At 35.2% G+C, this 17,820-nt stretch overlaps 1 protein-coding gene across 1 annotated transcript; it reads left to right on the forward strand.

Moving 5' to 3' along the window:
- Positions 1-6,143: 6,143 nt before the first annotated feature.
- LOC124631859 (waprin-Phi1-like) lies at positions 6,144-8,606 on the forward strand. The gene is made up of 3 exons (XM_047166486.1): positions 6,144-6,248; positions 7,813-7,998; positions 8,417-8,606. Exons 1-3 carry the CDS (start codon positions 6,224-6,226, stop codon positions 8,584-8,586), a joined length of 381 nt encoding a protein of 126 aa, XP_047022442.1. The 5' UTR covers positions 6,144-6,223; the 3' UTR covers positions 8,587-8,606.
- Positions 8,607-17,820: the final 9,214 nt, after the last annotated feature.

The following is a 17,820-nucleotide window of genomic DNA, read 5'->3' on the forward strand; positions in this document are numbered from 1 at the left end:
TTTAAGAAAAGTTATTTTCAACTAGTTTACATAAAAAGTTTAACATTTTTTTATACCTATTTCTGTTTTTTTTTTCGTCAAAATCCGTTCATCTTTTTGTATACCAATGCCGCGTTAAATCTTTTGAATAATCTCGCAGCCTCGAGCGATATGTCTTAGGTGAACCTAACAAGACCTGTATTCAAGAGTCTAGAATATTTTAAAAGCACATAACAGCGGCCTGAAACCTATTCATTAAACAACTGATAATCAATTAAAAATTGCGGACACCAACCCAAAGTCGTGGACACAAACGAATGGTTTTATATTTCCTATTTTTAGTTCAAACTAGGGCAGTATTAATTTAATTATTTCCGTCAAACTGAACACTATGAATAAAGGCCGAAGTTGTTTTCAAAGACATTTATCAAAGCTTCAGGTAGAAGGATCTGTTGGTGAATGGAAAACGATTTTAAATACCCCTTTTATTTTATAATAGTGGTTTACCACGATTTCTCTTTTGATAAGAGAATTTGATCATTTAGGCAGGTTTAAGATTACATTTTAGAGTACTTCGCTGCAAAATAATAATGCGTAGGTAACCTATTTTGAATATTTTGTGAGCTGCATTTTTACCGTATAGTTGCGGGATCGATTCCAAGCTAGGCAAGGACGAAGGTAACAGAGGTATATTATGTACTTTCTAAGTATGTTTTACATAGTACAAGTATATACTGTACAACATGGTGACTAATGCTCGATCCTTGTCTGTATGAGAAGAGGCCAGTGCCCTGAAGTGAGATAGTAAAAAAATGCTGATGTACTTTTTAAACTTAATCTAATTCTCTCTTAAACACAATACTAACTTAACTTCACCTCAACCCTCTCGTGGCTGTTTGTACGTGAAGCTCTTTATTTACGGTTAAGGGATATTGAAAGGCCTAACAATAGACGAAGCTTATTGAGCTCTTCAAGTAGCTCATTATAGACCTGAGGTGTTTACTTGCTTTGGTTTGAACTTCAAGATTAGGCTCGTGCAGAAATTTCAACGGTGGCGTTTGGGGAATTTCTAATAAGCAAGTTCAAAAGTGATCTTATTTAATATAATCTTATGTAATTTAGATATTGCGATCAAAGCTACAATTATATCGCTTAAAACAGTCAATCTTGACATTTGATATCGGAATAATTTCAAGTTTTTATATTCTTCTATACGTCTACTAACGCCATCTCGTGGTAGCATAGTAAAACTTTTAAAACGGTATGCTACTGAGATCTATTTAATCATTTGTCAAATACAACATTTTGATGAGAAATACATACCTATCTCGTGTTGTGAATCGGTGATCTAACAAGTTTAAAGACCTTGACAAAATCTATTTTAGATATAAATATTACGCAAATCATCGAACTCTTCACCAATGACCTTCTATTGATAATACAGATGACTGATAACATAATCATTGGCTCCAAACATCTGAGCGATTCCTGGTATTGAAGCATGTATCGCGGGTTTGTGAGATAACCTCTTTAATAAGGTCTGTAAGAGTAAGCGCACAGTTAAGACTTTTTGGATTCGTAGTATTGCAGAAGAAAAATTGAATGTCGCTGTGTTTTGTTTAAAATAAGTCATCTTGATCCACTCTTAAGCATTTATTAGGTACGTGACCTGCCAGTCAAACTTGTAATTATATCTTGAATGAAAAAATAATTGCTTTTCGTATGTCGATTCGACATTTATCGAAATCTTTCTGGCGGTACTTAGAGCGATATGAGATGATTAGAAATTCAGCTAGAATCTATAAGGACATCTATAAGGATAGACAAATTAATGACACACATCTGCAAAAAAGTATATTTTTTATCCTTTACTGTCTAATGTGTAATAACCAGTAATCTCAGATTCATCATACGTGTAAAAGTCTGAACTGTTCGCTGTTTCATACACACTCTAGTTATTAACACTGTCGGGTCTTTGTAAGGACATTTTAGTTAATGAGCAGCTGTGAGGGCGAGTGACGGATCAACATCAAACATGATCAGGTTCTAAGGCTTCATGAGACAAGCCTTATTGTTCAGAAAGAATCCTGAAATAATAGATCTTCATGTTATAGCTAAGTTAATTGTAAGTCAAAGAAATCCTACTAATATTATAAATGCGTATGTTGGTATCTAGTATCCAGTACGAAAAGTGCTGGAGTGGAGACCACGGACTAGCAAGCGCAGCGTAGGACGTCCACCAACGAGGTGGACAGACGACCTTATAAAGGTCGCCGGAAGACGCTGGATGCAGGTCGCTTCCAACAGGTATCTGTGGAGATCAAAGGGGGAGGCCTATGTTCAGCAGTGGACGTCCTATGGTTGAGATGATGATGTTGGTATGGATGTGGGTATGGATTGACGTAGCAACTACAGGATGAATTTTGAAGAAACTTTACAGTTTGAAGAAGCTTGCATGTTAGAATAAAGGCTATAGTTATAGGCATGGGCGGGGGCGATGTATTGGGGGATACTATTTAATAAATTTTGATTTTGGTTTAAGCATATCATTTACAATACCAAATAACCCTGTTAGGTCAAGCGACTTCTCCCGATCACGGAAGAAACTACATTTACGTACCACGCTAAAATTCTTACCTACTCTATTCCAAAATCCAGTTAGCAAACTAAGTTATTTCCCCAAATTTTAGAATCTATACAGTTCAGAACGTGCACAGAATACATTTTAAAGGAACGAAATTGAAATCACTATGATACGAACATCTTTATGTGTACTAGACTTAAGTTTAATCAGGGAGCCCTCTACTACTCTAATTTCAACCTTACCACAACGAGCTAAAGTTCATATTTGATTGCGGTGGAAGTCTTCAAGAGTACACAGAGATATGAAATTTGGGCATAGAGTTATGAAAGTTTGGATGCTCATTGCTTCAAGTTTGTGCATGTTTGGATGTGTAGAGGGGGTATGAAGTGGGGGGAGGGGGTATGGTCCGCTGCATGCAAATACAACATTATCTTCAGAAGCAGTATATTACCTTTGAAGACCGATACTGGGAGATTACCTATAGGAGTTGGAATGTTCATATGTGACGATGTAAATAGTTTAAAGCTGTCTGTATTTATGTCTTCGGCTTACCTTTGCTTGATCCCGTGGGAACTGCTTAGTGCACCCAAGTAAAAAGTAGCCTATTTCCTTTCTTGATAAATAGTTATTTCAGTGATAGATACTGAAATATTTTTTCATTCAGTTTATCAGTTCCCGATTTTAGTACGTTCAAGAAAACGAATAAGAACAAACAAACAAATTCTTCAGCTTTGAAAGATTGGTAAAGATCTCGCTCTTTTACAATATGTTGAGAAATATAGATTAGATTAGATTAGATTATTCTTTATTGTACACCAAGACACAACACAGGACATCACAACATACAAAAACACAGTACAATCGGCGGTCTTATTGCTAAATAGCAATTTCTTCCAGACAACCTTTGGATGGAGTTTATCTGTAGAATACAGTGAAAAACGGGCAGTTTGGGGTGTACATACATATAGGTTATATATAATTGACAAATACCAAAGATATAAACAAAAAGAAAGAATAAAAAAAAAAAAAATAAATAAAAATAAATAATAGTCAATAAACGGAAAGTAAAGATAGAAGAGTAAAGATAAAAGAATAACAATACAGCGATAGTAGTCAATGAGCCAAGTAGTGATCCTTGACCATTTTTTTAAATACTGCAATCGACTGCGCTCGCCTTATTGCCACTGGCAGTGCATTCCACAGACGAGTAGCCTGTACAACAAACGATTTATCATAAAATGATGTGGAATGCACTGGCATCTTAAGTTTTAGGTTTTCTGATGACCTGAGTGATCTTGAATGCGTATCACAAACAAACTCAAAACGACTCTTAAGATAAGAAGGGGAAGTAGGGTGAAAAAGAATACTATATAGCAAGGAGAGTATGTGAGCGTTCCGACGAAGTCTTATTGGAAGCCACTTGAGCTTAACACGAAATTCTGACACATGATCATATTTGCGTAATCCAAATATGAAACTTATACAAACATTCTGAAGGCGCTCAAGTTTATTTAGCTGGTCCTCTCTGAGATCAAGATAGCTGGCGTCAGCATAGTCAAGAATAGGAAGAAGAAGAGACTGTGCAAGCGCAATTTTTGTGGCAATGGGTAAGAAATTTCGCAGCCGTCTTAAGGATCCTGCAGATGCAAATAACCGTCGACTGGTTTCCTGAATCTGCGGCTCCCAGGACATTCGGCTATCAAAGTATACACCCAAGTTCTTAACCTTAGTGCTAAAGGGAATTTGGACACCGTCATACATGACTTGAGGGAGTTCAAACCAATCAATTTTAGAAACCATCCGAGAGCTGCCGATGACAATCAGCTGAGTTTTTAACGGGTTGATTTGAAGCCCGTAGAACCTGCTCCACTCAGCTATTTGGGAAAGGTCTTTATTAATTTTTTCGATAGCTTCGGATAGTTCCCCCAACTGGGCTTGCGAATAAATTTGAAGATCATCTGCGTACAAGTGGTAGGAAGAAAGCAGTTTATTTGAGATGGAATTAATAAAAATAGAGAAGAGTAATGGAGATAAAACGCCACCCTGCGGCACACCAGCACTCGTTTCGCACCACGAAGAGTATTTATCTTCAATGCGAATACGTTGCCGGCGCCCGTACAGGTAACTATGAAACCAATCAACGGCCGTTGGAGATATGTTAAGAGAGCTAAGTATACCGAGCAAAATATCGAAATCAACGGTATTAAAGGCATTACTGAAGTCCAGCAGCGCCAGTACCGTTAATTTCCCATTTTCCATGCCAAGTCTGATGTCATCCGTAATATTGACCAAGGCTGTTACAGTACTATGACCAGGACGAAAACCGGATTGGAAAGGATTAAGAAGTCTATTCTTGGATAGGAATGAACTTAACTGGTTATGAATAAGACGTTCCAGGACTTTGGATAGGAATGGTAATATGGATATAGGGCGATACTCGGAAAAGGATGTGGGATTGGGTTTCTTTGGTAAGGGGGTAATTTGGGCCTCTTTCCAAGCATCTGGAAAGACACCACTAAATATGGAATAATTAAGGATGTGACAGACGACGGGAAGGATTTCGTCCAGGATAGGGAGGATCATTTTACGGCTGACACAGTCACTTCCAACAGCATCAGAAGTGATGGATGCAATGCTCTTCTTAACATCACAAGCGGCAAATTGATTAAAGACAAAAGAAGGATAATCGGGGGTTGGAAGACTAGACAGATAGCTTAAAGTGTTTACTTTTGTTGTCCTATCAAAGTTGGACGAAGATGAGAAATGTTGATTCAATGAATTTATGTTTATTTATTTTATTCCCGGAAATGACATCTTACCTTGTAATTCTCTGTTTTCAAAGTTTTAGTCTAAAACTTTACAAATCAGATTACGAATATAAGAATGATGAGTTTACGTTTTATATATCGATTTGTTACTCGAACTATCGATTGTTTTACTTTACTAAGCTTCAAATACATAAAAATAGATTCAATGTCAAAAAATAAAATGTGTTTTTCCTTATTTACAGCGAATGTTTATTTTATTTCTGAGAAATCGATGTGTTCTTACTTATAAAATACATATTTAATTCGAATACGCAGAGATATCACTTTGACATTAGTAGGAGTGATACTCAGACATGTAAGAAGAGCAACAAAACTAGAGAATTGCTCGCTAAATATATACCAACTGGCGATTACAATCACTGATACATTCGGCTAAATAACAAAGCTGGGTTTTAGTTAGTAAAAGTCTGCCCCTCCCTGGCGGTCAATTCGAGAAATGGTTTTATTTGTAATCCGCGCATTTATCTATGAAGGCTAAAGGTTACCCTTTTCCACGTGCACGGTGTAGTCCCTACGTGACACGGACGATTCCGCTGGCAGAAATTGGTAACTAATTAGTTGCATGACGTATTGTTTCAATGTCCTGTATGTACATATTCCGGGATGCTTGGCGTTTCCTGGTGGCGTACTTTCAGCGGTGGGTGGCAACTGGCTAATATGATGTTGATTTATTTATTTCGTAAAATAATAAAATTACGTTCTTATACTTTGCCATCCAGCTGTTATATTTTACATCCTTCAGGCCCGTATGCCACACATATTATTTGTGTCACTGGCTGTAGATAATCACAACAAGTGACAATCACAAACGTCTGTGTATCGCGTGTGTACAATGTCTTACTGTGTCTTATTTATTGGTGAGATTATTTATTTATTATTGGATTTATTCATTTATATTATTGAATTTATTCAGTGGTTAGTGATGATGATTATACGTAAGATAAATCGAAAGATTTTTATATACTTCGCAGAGAAATGTAGTTAGTTGTAACTTCAAAGGTAATTAAGTTTACGTGGTTTTAGTTCCGTATATAGCTTCATTTGTGTTTTAGTTTGTAAAATAATGTGGTGGCAATTTACATACATAGCCTTAATCAAAGTAGGCAGTGCAATCCTTTCGTTTGTATTTGCTTATAAACATATATACGTAATAAAATATAGCTTATTCCTGACGTGGCAAAAATGTTGCCTTGTAAGCAAATCTGCAAGTGTTACTAGAAATAATTGGAACAAACATGATTCATCACATCTTAATCATAAAAACAATGCTTGTGTTCCGGGTTAATAGATTTGTTTCATGTAAACAAAACGTATAAAATCTTGGAATTGAGTTGGAATATGGAGAATAAAATTGGAACAAAGTTAGAAGGAGGAAAGGTTAGTAACTCTTTTGCTGTGCCAGATACATTAAACTCTTTTAATTGACAAATGAATAGCATCTTGTGCCATCATAGCTGATTGTTTTAATAAATAACGAATCGACCAATATTATAATGTACCTATATTCTGGCAAAAAAAAAGCGTGAATTAAATACTCAGTAATAAATAAGGGCTGTTTAAAAAATATTCTTACTTATAAACGTTGCTTAAACATTTCTTAAATAATGAACCCAAATATTTAATCACTACTTAATTAAGGCTTTAAGTAGTAATTAGTAAAAATGATGTTTAGAAGATGATTTTTATAAGTAAGGCTGTTCATACTCTAAATTCAGGCATACAACTAAAATACTTGCTTTACACATGATTGCAAAGCTTACTAAAACTCAATTTCCTAAGTCATGTCCCTGCAACTCAAAAGATTTAAGTCAATGTTTTGTTTACCTCCAAGATTGTTGACTGAGCAATCGTGAATAGCAAGCAGGTTTACAAGCAAGCCATTAATAATTTATTAGAAGGCCAGGCTTTGCAGAGCTGAACATTACAGCGGAGATAAAATCAAAACTTATGAAATTCAAATCGGGAGATCTTATAAATTGTTTATTGGGAATTCATTGTGATTTATGTTTGTGATGAACTTGGATTTTGGGAGTAGTAGTAAGTTAATGAAGTAATACTAGCATAAGTTACGTACCTAATTTTAGTACTTTTTTCCACAGTTTAAGTATATTTTAAACTTCCATAATTTGGTCCTAGAAGAAGATATTTTTCTTCTACTTGTATTTTGAAGATTAGATAGGGATAGGAAATTATAGTTCTGATAGTATAGTATATTTTTAATATTGTAAAATTTAAATTCATAAATACACATATCCAAAGACTGACAGTCTAGTCAGCATTTCAATATCTGATTACCAATCACGAAGAGCCCTCTTCTCATAAGAATAGTTTTTCCTAAATTAAACTATTTCATTTTGTATTATCTTTTATGCTGTTTATTTTGTTTCAACTGTTCAAAACATTCTTCTTTTGTTTTTCCAGTATTTTCCCTGGTGGGCTACTCAAGCACCGCTGGTTCGTGTCCTCCAACGCTCCCAGTAGATCTGTGCGATGCAGCATGCGGGCCCGAGCAGCCGTGCGCGAATGACAAGCAGCTGTGCTGTCCCACGGCTTGTGGGGGCGCCATGTGCGTCGATGCTATGACTGAGAGGCATTTTGTTGATTTAGGTTTGTATTGATGACTTTTTACATATAGAAATAACTTTATAAATAAATTAATATGAGAAATGAAAAAAAAAAAAACCCAAAATATAGTTTTTTCTAAGGAATATTCTAAAGAGAAGAAACCACCAGTGTGCTATAGTAGATTTGGAAATATGGGTTTAGACCACTGGATGGATGGACCTCAGTCTTGAAGAAATTGTATTCCAATTCCTTCAAGATTCTATAACATCGGAACCTTAACAAGATTCAATACTCAATTCTTTATTAGCATTATGTCTATATCCATACGAAATACCATCTTAATAACTTCTCTTATTTCATCTTGAAACGCAACAGCCGTACAATAAGACACACTTAGTAAGGATCTCACTCTTATTTACTAGAAATATTACTTACTCATATCCTTATCCAATTATTCCAGTAAAACCCGGCCTCTGCCCAGAATATCCCCGTGGACCCTGGGTATGCACCCACACTTGTACCAGCGACTCCGACTGCCCCCGAGCTCTGAAGTGCTGTCCCAACAGATGTGGGGCTCAGGCGTGCCAGAAACCAGACCCTGACCAGCCGGCTGGAGAGAATACTGTGTAGAAGTAAAGAGGTTTATAATATTGTTGTAGTTTCATTAACCGTCCTAGAGAAAATAAGAGATTCACAATTGTTAAAAAAAATATAGTACTTTATATCGGGTGTGTCGTACCCAATCACATTAACTCCTATCACACATACTTTATGATATTCTATGGCGAATTGTAAAAAAAATACGTAATCCATTCAGTGGTTTAGCCACAGGAGTCATTTTTCGTTTTCATAATTTACAAAATCATGTGTAAAACAGAGTGGAATTGTTTAAAAACTTCTCCACACCACTTTGCTACGGTGAAGTCTAGACTTGTAGTTATTAGTGTAATTGGCAGCTGTCGTTTTAAGAAACACTGAGACATTCCTTTTACTTGAGTAACACTATCCCTTTTTTTAAACAATAAAAAAGTGAGTCAGGAACGTTGATCTATACCTTACACCTCTCTCACTTTTCAATACATTTGTGATATAAGGTTAAACTTAACTGCACAATAACCGGTATCCATACATTTAACAGAATTTCAACATCCTAATTACACCATCTAAACATTATGACTGAACTAGAACGAGATGGTTTAACGCTTAACTAGTTCAAGCACAGTCAGCTTAGCTCAGATTAACAGCTTACCGAGAGTATTAGTAATAGTTCTAGCTGTAATATTGTAATAACTCAATGTGGTTTAGAATATTTTGAACGAACATTGGATTCAAAGCTGTTTTTTGGGAAAGAAAGACATTTTTTTTTCAAAATTTCGATGTGGGTTATGGTAAAAGTTTTGGCCTATGTCTTTCGTAACTATTGCTGATTATATAGGAGATTTATTTGTGTTTATTGAAATAAAAACATTAACTTTATTAATTTTCAGCAGCTTATGAAAAAAAACTTCGTTTTATGAGTTGCCTTTAGCAAGCTTTCTTATCAAGTAGAAAGCAAATTACTTCTCCAGGAGAAACATGACCTATCATAAAATACTCCTTTTAATACTAAATAAAAAACCTCGTTCCATTACCAAGAGAGAGAAGGATTTTCTTTTAATCGTAGCACCCGGCGTAGCAGCCTACGACGCTACGCCGTACTACGCCGTAGCTAATCAAGTCCATAATTCCTTGTACACCACATTTTCAATTTTACTCTAATGCCTTTGGTGAAATTATGAAAATTGTTTTTTTCTGACGCAACGAATGTTTTGCTTAAAGAATATTTTAAATGTGGAACTTGATTTATGTTGGCAGTACTGCTAAATTAATGTTTGCATTTTGATTTTGTGTTGAATTTTCGAGCAAAGTTTTGAGAAAATACTTGTGTAATTTTATGAGGTTTTAGACGTCTGCAATACTTTCTTTAGATCTTTTAAAGTATGAAACTAAATTCATATGTATGAATTGACTTTGAAGGATTGTCTTAAGTGTATTTAAAACCGTCTTAGTTTAGATAAATACATGAACCCATCCTGTATACTATCTATATCGGGTGTGTCGTTCACAATCACATTAAATCCTATCGCATATACTTTATGATATTCTATGGCGAATTGTAAAAACAATAACCTAATCCATTCAGTGGTTTAGCCACAGGAGTATTTTTTCGTTGATGATACATTTTTTTTCAGAATTCCAATAATTTACAAATCAGCATTAAGCATTAATTGCACGCACTGGTGATAAATGGTCAATTATTTGAATGATGCAATTAACGGTTTTAATTATTTTAATTGAAGAGCACGAGTGTGTTTCATTGATGATAAGGGCCTTTCTTTTTGTAATTATTCAGCCATTTTTAATTTGAATGGATGATGTATAGGTATTTTTCACAGTGGAGTGCTTATAGTATGTAGGTATGTCAGCTAGTCTGTCACTATAAGTAGTTTTGTGAAAAACGGGTTTTCATATCGCAGACATAGATACCATAAAAACTTCTATGGTCTAACTACAAAAAATTATACAGATGTTTTGCATGTGTTTGTAGAAACTTGAAGGATGACCTCAGAGTGACAAAATTATTTGGTTATCTGACGGTAGCTATAGTTTTTATTTTGTGCATTTTGGATTGGCAAACTTATCTAGCAGTAACTAACGTAAGACATTCTTTGATATGCATTCCATCAAAAATAGAATCCTCATCATCATCATAAGCCTCTTATATAGTCCCTCTGCTGGGCACAGGCCTACTCTCTCACAGAGAGGATTGAGCGTTAATCACCACGCGTCCTCCATGCGAGTTACTGTTATAGTCTTTTTATCGTCCCACTGCTGGGCTCAGGCCTCCTCTCACAAGGAGAAGGATCTCCATGCGAGTTATTTGGACAAAAATAGAACAATAACAGTAGTCGTACAATTACATCTTAGCTACTAAAACGCACCGGTGTCAGGTGATTACAAAAATTAATAAGACACCAAGTGTCATTGACCCCTGCGTGACATCGCTGCGATCTCATTAAGACGGTGCTTGAAAGAATTTCATAGTCTTAATGAAATTCTGTTACTTTAGATACCTGTGTGTATATATAACATGGTGGCGTGAGGAAGTGTTTCTGTAAATGTGGAGTTTTAAGCAAGTTAACTCGTAAAGAACCAACCTTTTAAATATGAGTGTGGGTTCGATTCCACTTCAGGCAAGTACTAATGCAGCTTTCAAAGCATACCTTGTACACTAATGACACATTAAATGTGAACGAAAACATCGCGAGGAAACCTGGACTATAATGTCAGAAATCAGCAATCTGCATTAAATAAGCGTGGTGAATAACGCTTAATCTTTCTCTGTGTGAGTGGAGGCCTGTGCCCATATAATGATCATCTTGGACAATACCAAATCTCACACTCCTTCGTATTCCCAAAAAAGGACAGCAGACATTCTCTTCACATAATAATCCAACACATATACGTAGATAATAACACTCCCCAGGTTTCGATAATCCGTCTCAAAGGCACCACGTTACGAAATGAGCACATTTGTATCACAAGGTAACATTTCTCTCATACACATAAGATTGAATTATGTGACTGGCATGCTTCGTTAATAGATTTATGTATGCCAAACTTTTTCTTAGAAATTCATGTTTTTTTCTTTTTTTTATGTTTGTGGATGTTGAGTTCAAGGCCAAGGTTCAGGGTCACAAAAAATTGTAATTTATATTTCTGATGGTATTTTTGCGGTCACTAGACCAATGCAATCTAATGGAAAGCTCTATTATCATTGAACATTTATAACTAAATATCGCATCGATAGTTGACGACTGGGTAAGCTTTATAAAATGCTATTCAAAACTAAAAATTAGAGAGTCCAGGACATAAAAAAACTCAATCTTAAGTGCCCTTTTTCACTTAGCCAGTAGAAAAATCTTCAAAAAAGTTGCAAAGGAAACTGGAAACCAAAAGGTTTTTACAGTGTCATAGATTAATACCTTACCTTGTTTAATTTAAAAAGTCTTGCCTTTCCATACAAGTACGCCATTTATTAACTTCAATTTCAGCCACGGAGGAAGGAAAGATAGCGGAGATGCCATTAGGCAGGTAGGTCTGGCGCCCTCTTCTAGATCAATGCAACGTGCGGTAAGCGTGATCAGTTAGTAGAACTAACGAGGCATTCTTGTTCCTTGTCGAAATAAAACCAATTTTTCAAAGATTGATCTTGATTGATCGGTGATTTTATTTTGAAAATAATAGACAGGTTCCATAGAAGGCATGTAAGGGCGGAGCTAGTGACGTTCCTCGTCCCCCGCACACCCGCATTTTGGCGCGCTACTTTCTTAGGAGATATTGCGTTATGACATCTCCGCTAGTCATTTGGTTCTCCATGGTTTCAGCCAATAAATTGATGTATCGACTTTTTCCATTAAGAGAACATGTACTGCATACTGTACACCTGTGCTTAATCACGACCGAATGTTGGGACGTTTTAATTCGGCACATGACGTTTTTAGGTACATGTACTGAATCCTATTAGGTGTCATTTTAAATCCATTTTTGTTAGGACAGGTTTATGGTTTTAAAATGTAGAATGTGTGTTGCGATAATGCATGGGGTTCCGGAGGTTTAATGATCAGGGATGTGAACAGTGCTTAGCTCCAACAATATGATTATGTAATTGAGTAGCTATAAATATTGAGAAACGCATTTTTTTAACCTTTAACTGGCAATTGAAAAGAGACACACGACATAGGAACAGTGGTGGAAAAATCAGACTGAAGTATTTGGTTTACTTCTTTAATTTTTTAACCGATTTTTTGGCACTTTTTAACTTTTTTACATATAAAAAACATACGATTACTAATGAAGAGCTCGAGCCAATCTTATATCTTAAACCATTCGTAACCAATATAATATCTCCAAATATTTCTACCGCAAAGAACATACCGTTGCAGCTTGCTTTACGCTACGAAGCTTTCGACTTTAAAAGTCGGCGCGAATAAGACCAAGTACCGATATATCATGCAGCCTCAATTACCTCCATACTCGGAGCATTAAATCAACCGGACATACAAATCTCTAGGCGAAAAAGTCTACCAATTTTATCACAAGGGACGACGCATAGACTGAAACTCATTTATTCAAACTATAGATAAAACTGCAAAACCGCATTTTTAAGAGCCAAAATTAACTTAACAAAAGATTGAGGAAAGCCAAAAACGCACACCATTCACCACTTCCTATGGGTTTTTACTGCGAAGACTTGGTACAACAAACTCCTCAGCAACACATGTCTGTCTATTAGGAGAGACACACGACAACATTAAGCATAAACCTGACGCAGAGATTAAGGTACAGCAATGGCTGCACCAGTTGGTCACATGGTCTAAGCCTCCAACAGTATCGGTGTTGCGATAAGAAAAATTAATGTTTTGTAAAGACGGATTTATTGTTCGGCCATGATATATCGCGGGGCAGTGGATAAGGTACAGTGATAGTACAATATATCGAGAGCATATCGATATTCGGGAACATTCAATTTATATTTTACTTTTTACTGGTATTTATTATTGCAGAAGGTATATAGGACAGTTATCATAAATTAACTAAATAAATAATCTATACTAATATTAGGTATAAAGAGGAAGACTTTGTTTGTTTGGTTGTAATGGATAAACTCAAAAACTACTGGACCGTCAAAAGTCAAAGTCAAATCATTGCATCAAGCCCGGTGCGGGCAGTAGCTCCCACGGGACGCGGGTGAAACCGCGGGAAAATGGCTAGTAAATTATATACACACTAGCTGTTGCCCGCGACTTCGTCTGCATTCTCGTGCATTTAATCGTTCATTGCTCATCCCCCGTAGGTGATAGCGTGATAATATATAGCCTATGTGTTGAACCGGCCCCCAGGTAATAGTCATGCAAAATTTGATTTAAATCCATGCAGTACTTTTTGAGTTTATCCGGGACAAACATACAGACAAACAGACATACAGACAAAAATTTTAAAAACTACATATTTGGGTTCAGAATCGATTATGGATCACCCCCCTAGTATTCTTTTAAAAAAATATTCAATGTACATACAGTTTTGTCTTTCCTATCATTTTATTATATGTATAGATATAGATAGATAAACTGCTTACCATTTTTTAATGCTTTTTTAGGACCAGATTCCGCTAGAAATGTTTCTTCTGGTCCTTTTCATCCTTGGTACGGGAAGTGGTTCCTAGCATCACCGGTGAAACCGAGTGCGGCAGCTAGGTTTATTATGAACTTGGTATTATCTTGGTGGTTGATTCGTGATAAAACAAACGACATAAAGTGAAGTTTAAGTCGTCAGCATTCCAAATCAATTCTTAATTGGTCGTTCACTGTTCCGCTTTGACACAGAGTAGAAAAATCAGTTAGACAATATTATTTTGTAATTTCTCCTTTACAATTTTAATTTATGGCCAAGAATAATATTTCTATACCTACTATAAAGAACATTATTATGACAGTTATTAATAATTCACATTACAAATTAACTTCCTCATGTAACTTCTTCACCCTGAAATTGTTGGGAAATTAGGTGGATGCTGAAGCACTTTGGATTAGTGACATAGATTATTTTTCATCCGAGTGCAAGAAATTATTTCTTTGGTAAACAAGTAGAATAGTAATACATAAAAAAAGCTAATCAACATTGAAAAAAAAACTGTTGCGTATTATTCATTTTTTTGCCCAGTTAAATCTTCGATGATTAAATTTTTTTGCTACAAAAGTTATAAAGCATCCAAATAACATAACATACACGTTAAACAACCATCAAACGCATTTCCCCATAAATTTGAATTGACAAGTCGATGTCGCTCCCTCATACTTTTATTGGATTTCCGCTCGATCAGAATGTTCATCTCATATCCTTCGCAACATTGCCAATCGAGTGTCGCTATTTTATTTACAATATTTTATATGTATGGTGTTTGTATAATTTGTTTAGTTATTTGTTTACCGCTTTTATTTACAGTCATCTAACGCAGAGGATTTTACTTTTCATTAAAATATCTACAATCTACATATTCTTAATAAATTATTTGCATCCACTACGTCAACAGGGCATATAATGTCTGCCTCTCAACTAAGTGTGGTTTAGGAAAACATTTTGAGGAAACTTGGACTAAATTATGAAATCTTAATTTCGCCTTGAGCAAGCCAGGTGATTAACCCTCATTCCATCTTTGTATGAGAAGAGTCTTGTGGAGAAGAGAATACATCTGATGATGATGATAATGCAAGTTACTTTATTTGATCCAATTTTACTGTTAAAACGTCTAGCCCATTTTAAATGATTAGATGGTGTTTAAAAAAAGTTCATAGTGAAAACAGTCATTAATTATACAGTATATAAATTACACAGTATATTGAAAACCTTTTAAACTAGCCTTGAAAAGCGGGAACAGCAAAGAAAATTTTAAAGAAGCAATCTTGACTAACTGAAAAAACAATGCATGTTTTTACTCTACGTCTTAAACGCGTTAATTAATTTTAGATCTACAGATGAAGAGTGGAATATAGGTCGGGCTAGATTCCGATTAGTTGGGCAAAAATAATAAACGAATACCACTTGTGGGCAAATAGAGCAGGAAATAAAGATTGATTGGTTTATAGGTCTTGAAGCGTTTATATGTAGTTCTAAGTTTTATGGTAGAAAGCGAATGATTGTATTATGGAATTAAATGTATTGGAAAACGATAAGATTATTTACGATCTTTTTAAGTGGATCTAGTAAGATTTAGCAAAAAATAGGAGCAAAAGTGCAGTCATGGCAATTATTTAACTTAAATAAATATGATACTAATATAACAGATATAAAAAAATACAATTTTCACATAGCAGAAACATGTTGATGATAACACTACTACTTTTTACAACAGGGCAGGATAGAATATAAAAGAATTGTACCTACACCTAAACTAGGAAATATAACATTAGGTAAGTTTCTCTTTCGATGGAGACCATTTCTATAGAAATAGATCACATTTCAAAAAAAGCTCTCCATTCAAACCACGAAAAAAAAAATACCAACAACGCTATACCATTCCTATTTTAAGCACACTCTCACTAAAAACGCTTGAACAATCGCATCACTCAGCATTGCAAAAAAAAACATGGCCGCCACAACGCAAGTCAGCATTGTCAGAAACTCGGTACCAAGCACAATACGACACTATTGTCGCGATTATTGTCGTCCAGGCTCGTGAATAGGCCGCTTTAGCTACGGTTTTTAATGAAAAATATGATACGTATTTTTTCCGCTTGTCTGTTTTCGTTTTTTGGATTTTTTTTTCGGAGGTATTTGGTTTATTGGTGGATGATATAAAGCTGGGCTGTTTATTGTATGGTCTTTTTTTGGTCTTAAATGATTTGATGATTTGTCCTCTTGAAATTGGTTAATATAGTGCCTTTACAATAGTCAAAATAAACGAAATAAATACTTCATACATTTTTTTCAATTTATTCTTGATTTATCTTTTATTTTGAGCGTGCAGTTTTACCCGTAGAATCTCACTGTACTTACACTAATATTCAGGAACTTGAGTGAGAAAAGTGAGATATTTGCGATTCTAGACACATAAGTAGTTGCGAGAGTAAATGGGAAGACATAATCAATCACCAAGGGATCAAATTATAGGTCGATAAAGAGTAAATTCAGAAAAATGGTATCTATAATCTTTTAAACCCCTGCCGAAATGATAAGATTAAAAAGCCTCATTCAATTTCTCGTAAATCGAAATAGATAGATCTGGATTACGATTGTTCGAGTTGGTGGAATCGAGTCATGTGTTTCGAGAACTCGAGTGGATTGAAACATTAATATGGATTAAGATATTTATTTTGGCTTTGGTTATTTTTTGAATTCGTCGCATAAATTAAATTCGCGTATTAATAAAAACTGTGCATGTGTATGTAGCAGTGAGCGATGACATATGAATCAAGAAATGTTTTTTTAATAACCAGATAGTAAAAATTTGTAACTAGAGATCTGACCTGCCGTTTATCTTATATCTCTAACTAGCTTCTGCCAAATTACATACCGTGGGAACTAGTTCACACACCCGGAAAAAACTAGCCAACCTAGCCTAGCTAGTTGTAGCCTTCGATCAATGAGCTATCTAACATTGAATTTTTTTGACAAATTTTCAACTCCTATGATTTTTATTTTTAAGACTTATTTACTGCTATTACAACTGAGCTATTTGTATTTGTACATGCTGAACTATGTTTTTAATAAATTTATTTCATTTTATTCAGACCAGTAGTTCCTGAGATTAGTGCATTCAACAAAATATGATGATTACAGCATAGATATTAGTAGATAAGCACAGCACTTTTCTAACAAACGATCCATAATAAACCACTGCAGACTCTGGACAACTTAATAAAGGGATAAACAGGGACTTGAGGCGTAAAACAGAAATCTTTATAAACCGGCCGAGGCTCCAGGTAACAGTTTCCGCTTCCAATGAAAAACGTCGACCGTTTGTAGAACGGGAAATAAAGTACCCAACGACTGCTGAGTTTTTTACAAAATGTACAAGAAGTGAGAGAAATAAAACGCTGTACTTAAGTCTTAAGATGAAAGTAATAAGGTCAGGTGTTAAATTGTTCATGGAAGGTTAGGGGCATTCTAATAAGATTTTTGGGCCGGGCGACAATTGTTCTTAAGTATCTTCTTGAACACATGGTGTTAATGTGATATAATGACTGTTGTACCTAATGTCTGTAGTAAAGACGTTCAAAAAGTGCAGATTTTCAGCCTACTTTGAATAAATGACCTTTGATTGAT

This window comes from Helicoverpa zea, chromosome 7 (assembly GCF_022581195.2).
Source record: "Helicoverpa zea isolate HzStark_Cry1AcR chromosome 7, ilHelZeax1.1, whole genome shotgun sequence".
Taxonomy (NCBI): domain Eukaryota; kingdom Metazoa; phylum Arthropoda; class Insecta; order Lepidoptera; family Noctuidae; genus Helicoverpa; species Helicoverpa zea.

Bases quoted from the DNA above. Each gene is read 5' to 3' on its own strand.
- LOC124631859 (XM_047166486.1), top strand. From the start codon at position 6,224: ATGTCTTACTGTGTCTTATTTATTG. The intron at 6,249-7,812 runs GTGAGATTATTT...TTGTTTTTCCAG, and splicing joins TTACTGTGTCTTATTTATTG to TATTTTCCCTGGTGGGCTAC. The intron at 7,999-8,416 runs GTTTGTATTGAT...CAATTATTCCAG, and splicing joins GAGGCATTTTGTTGATTTAG to TAAAACCCGGCCTCTGCCCA.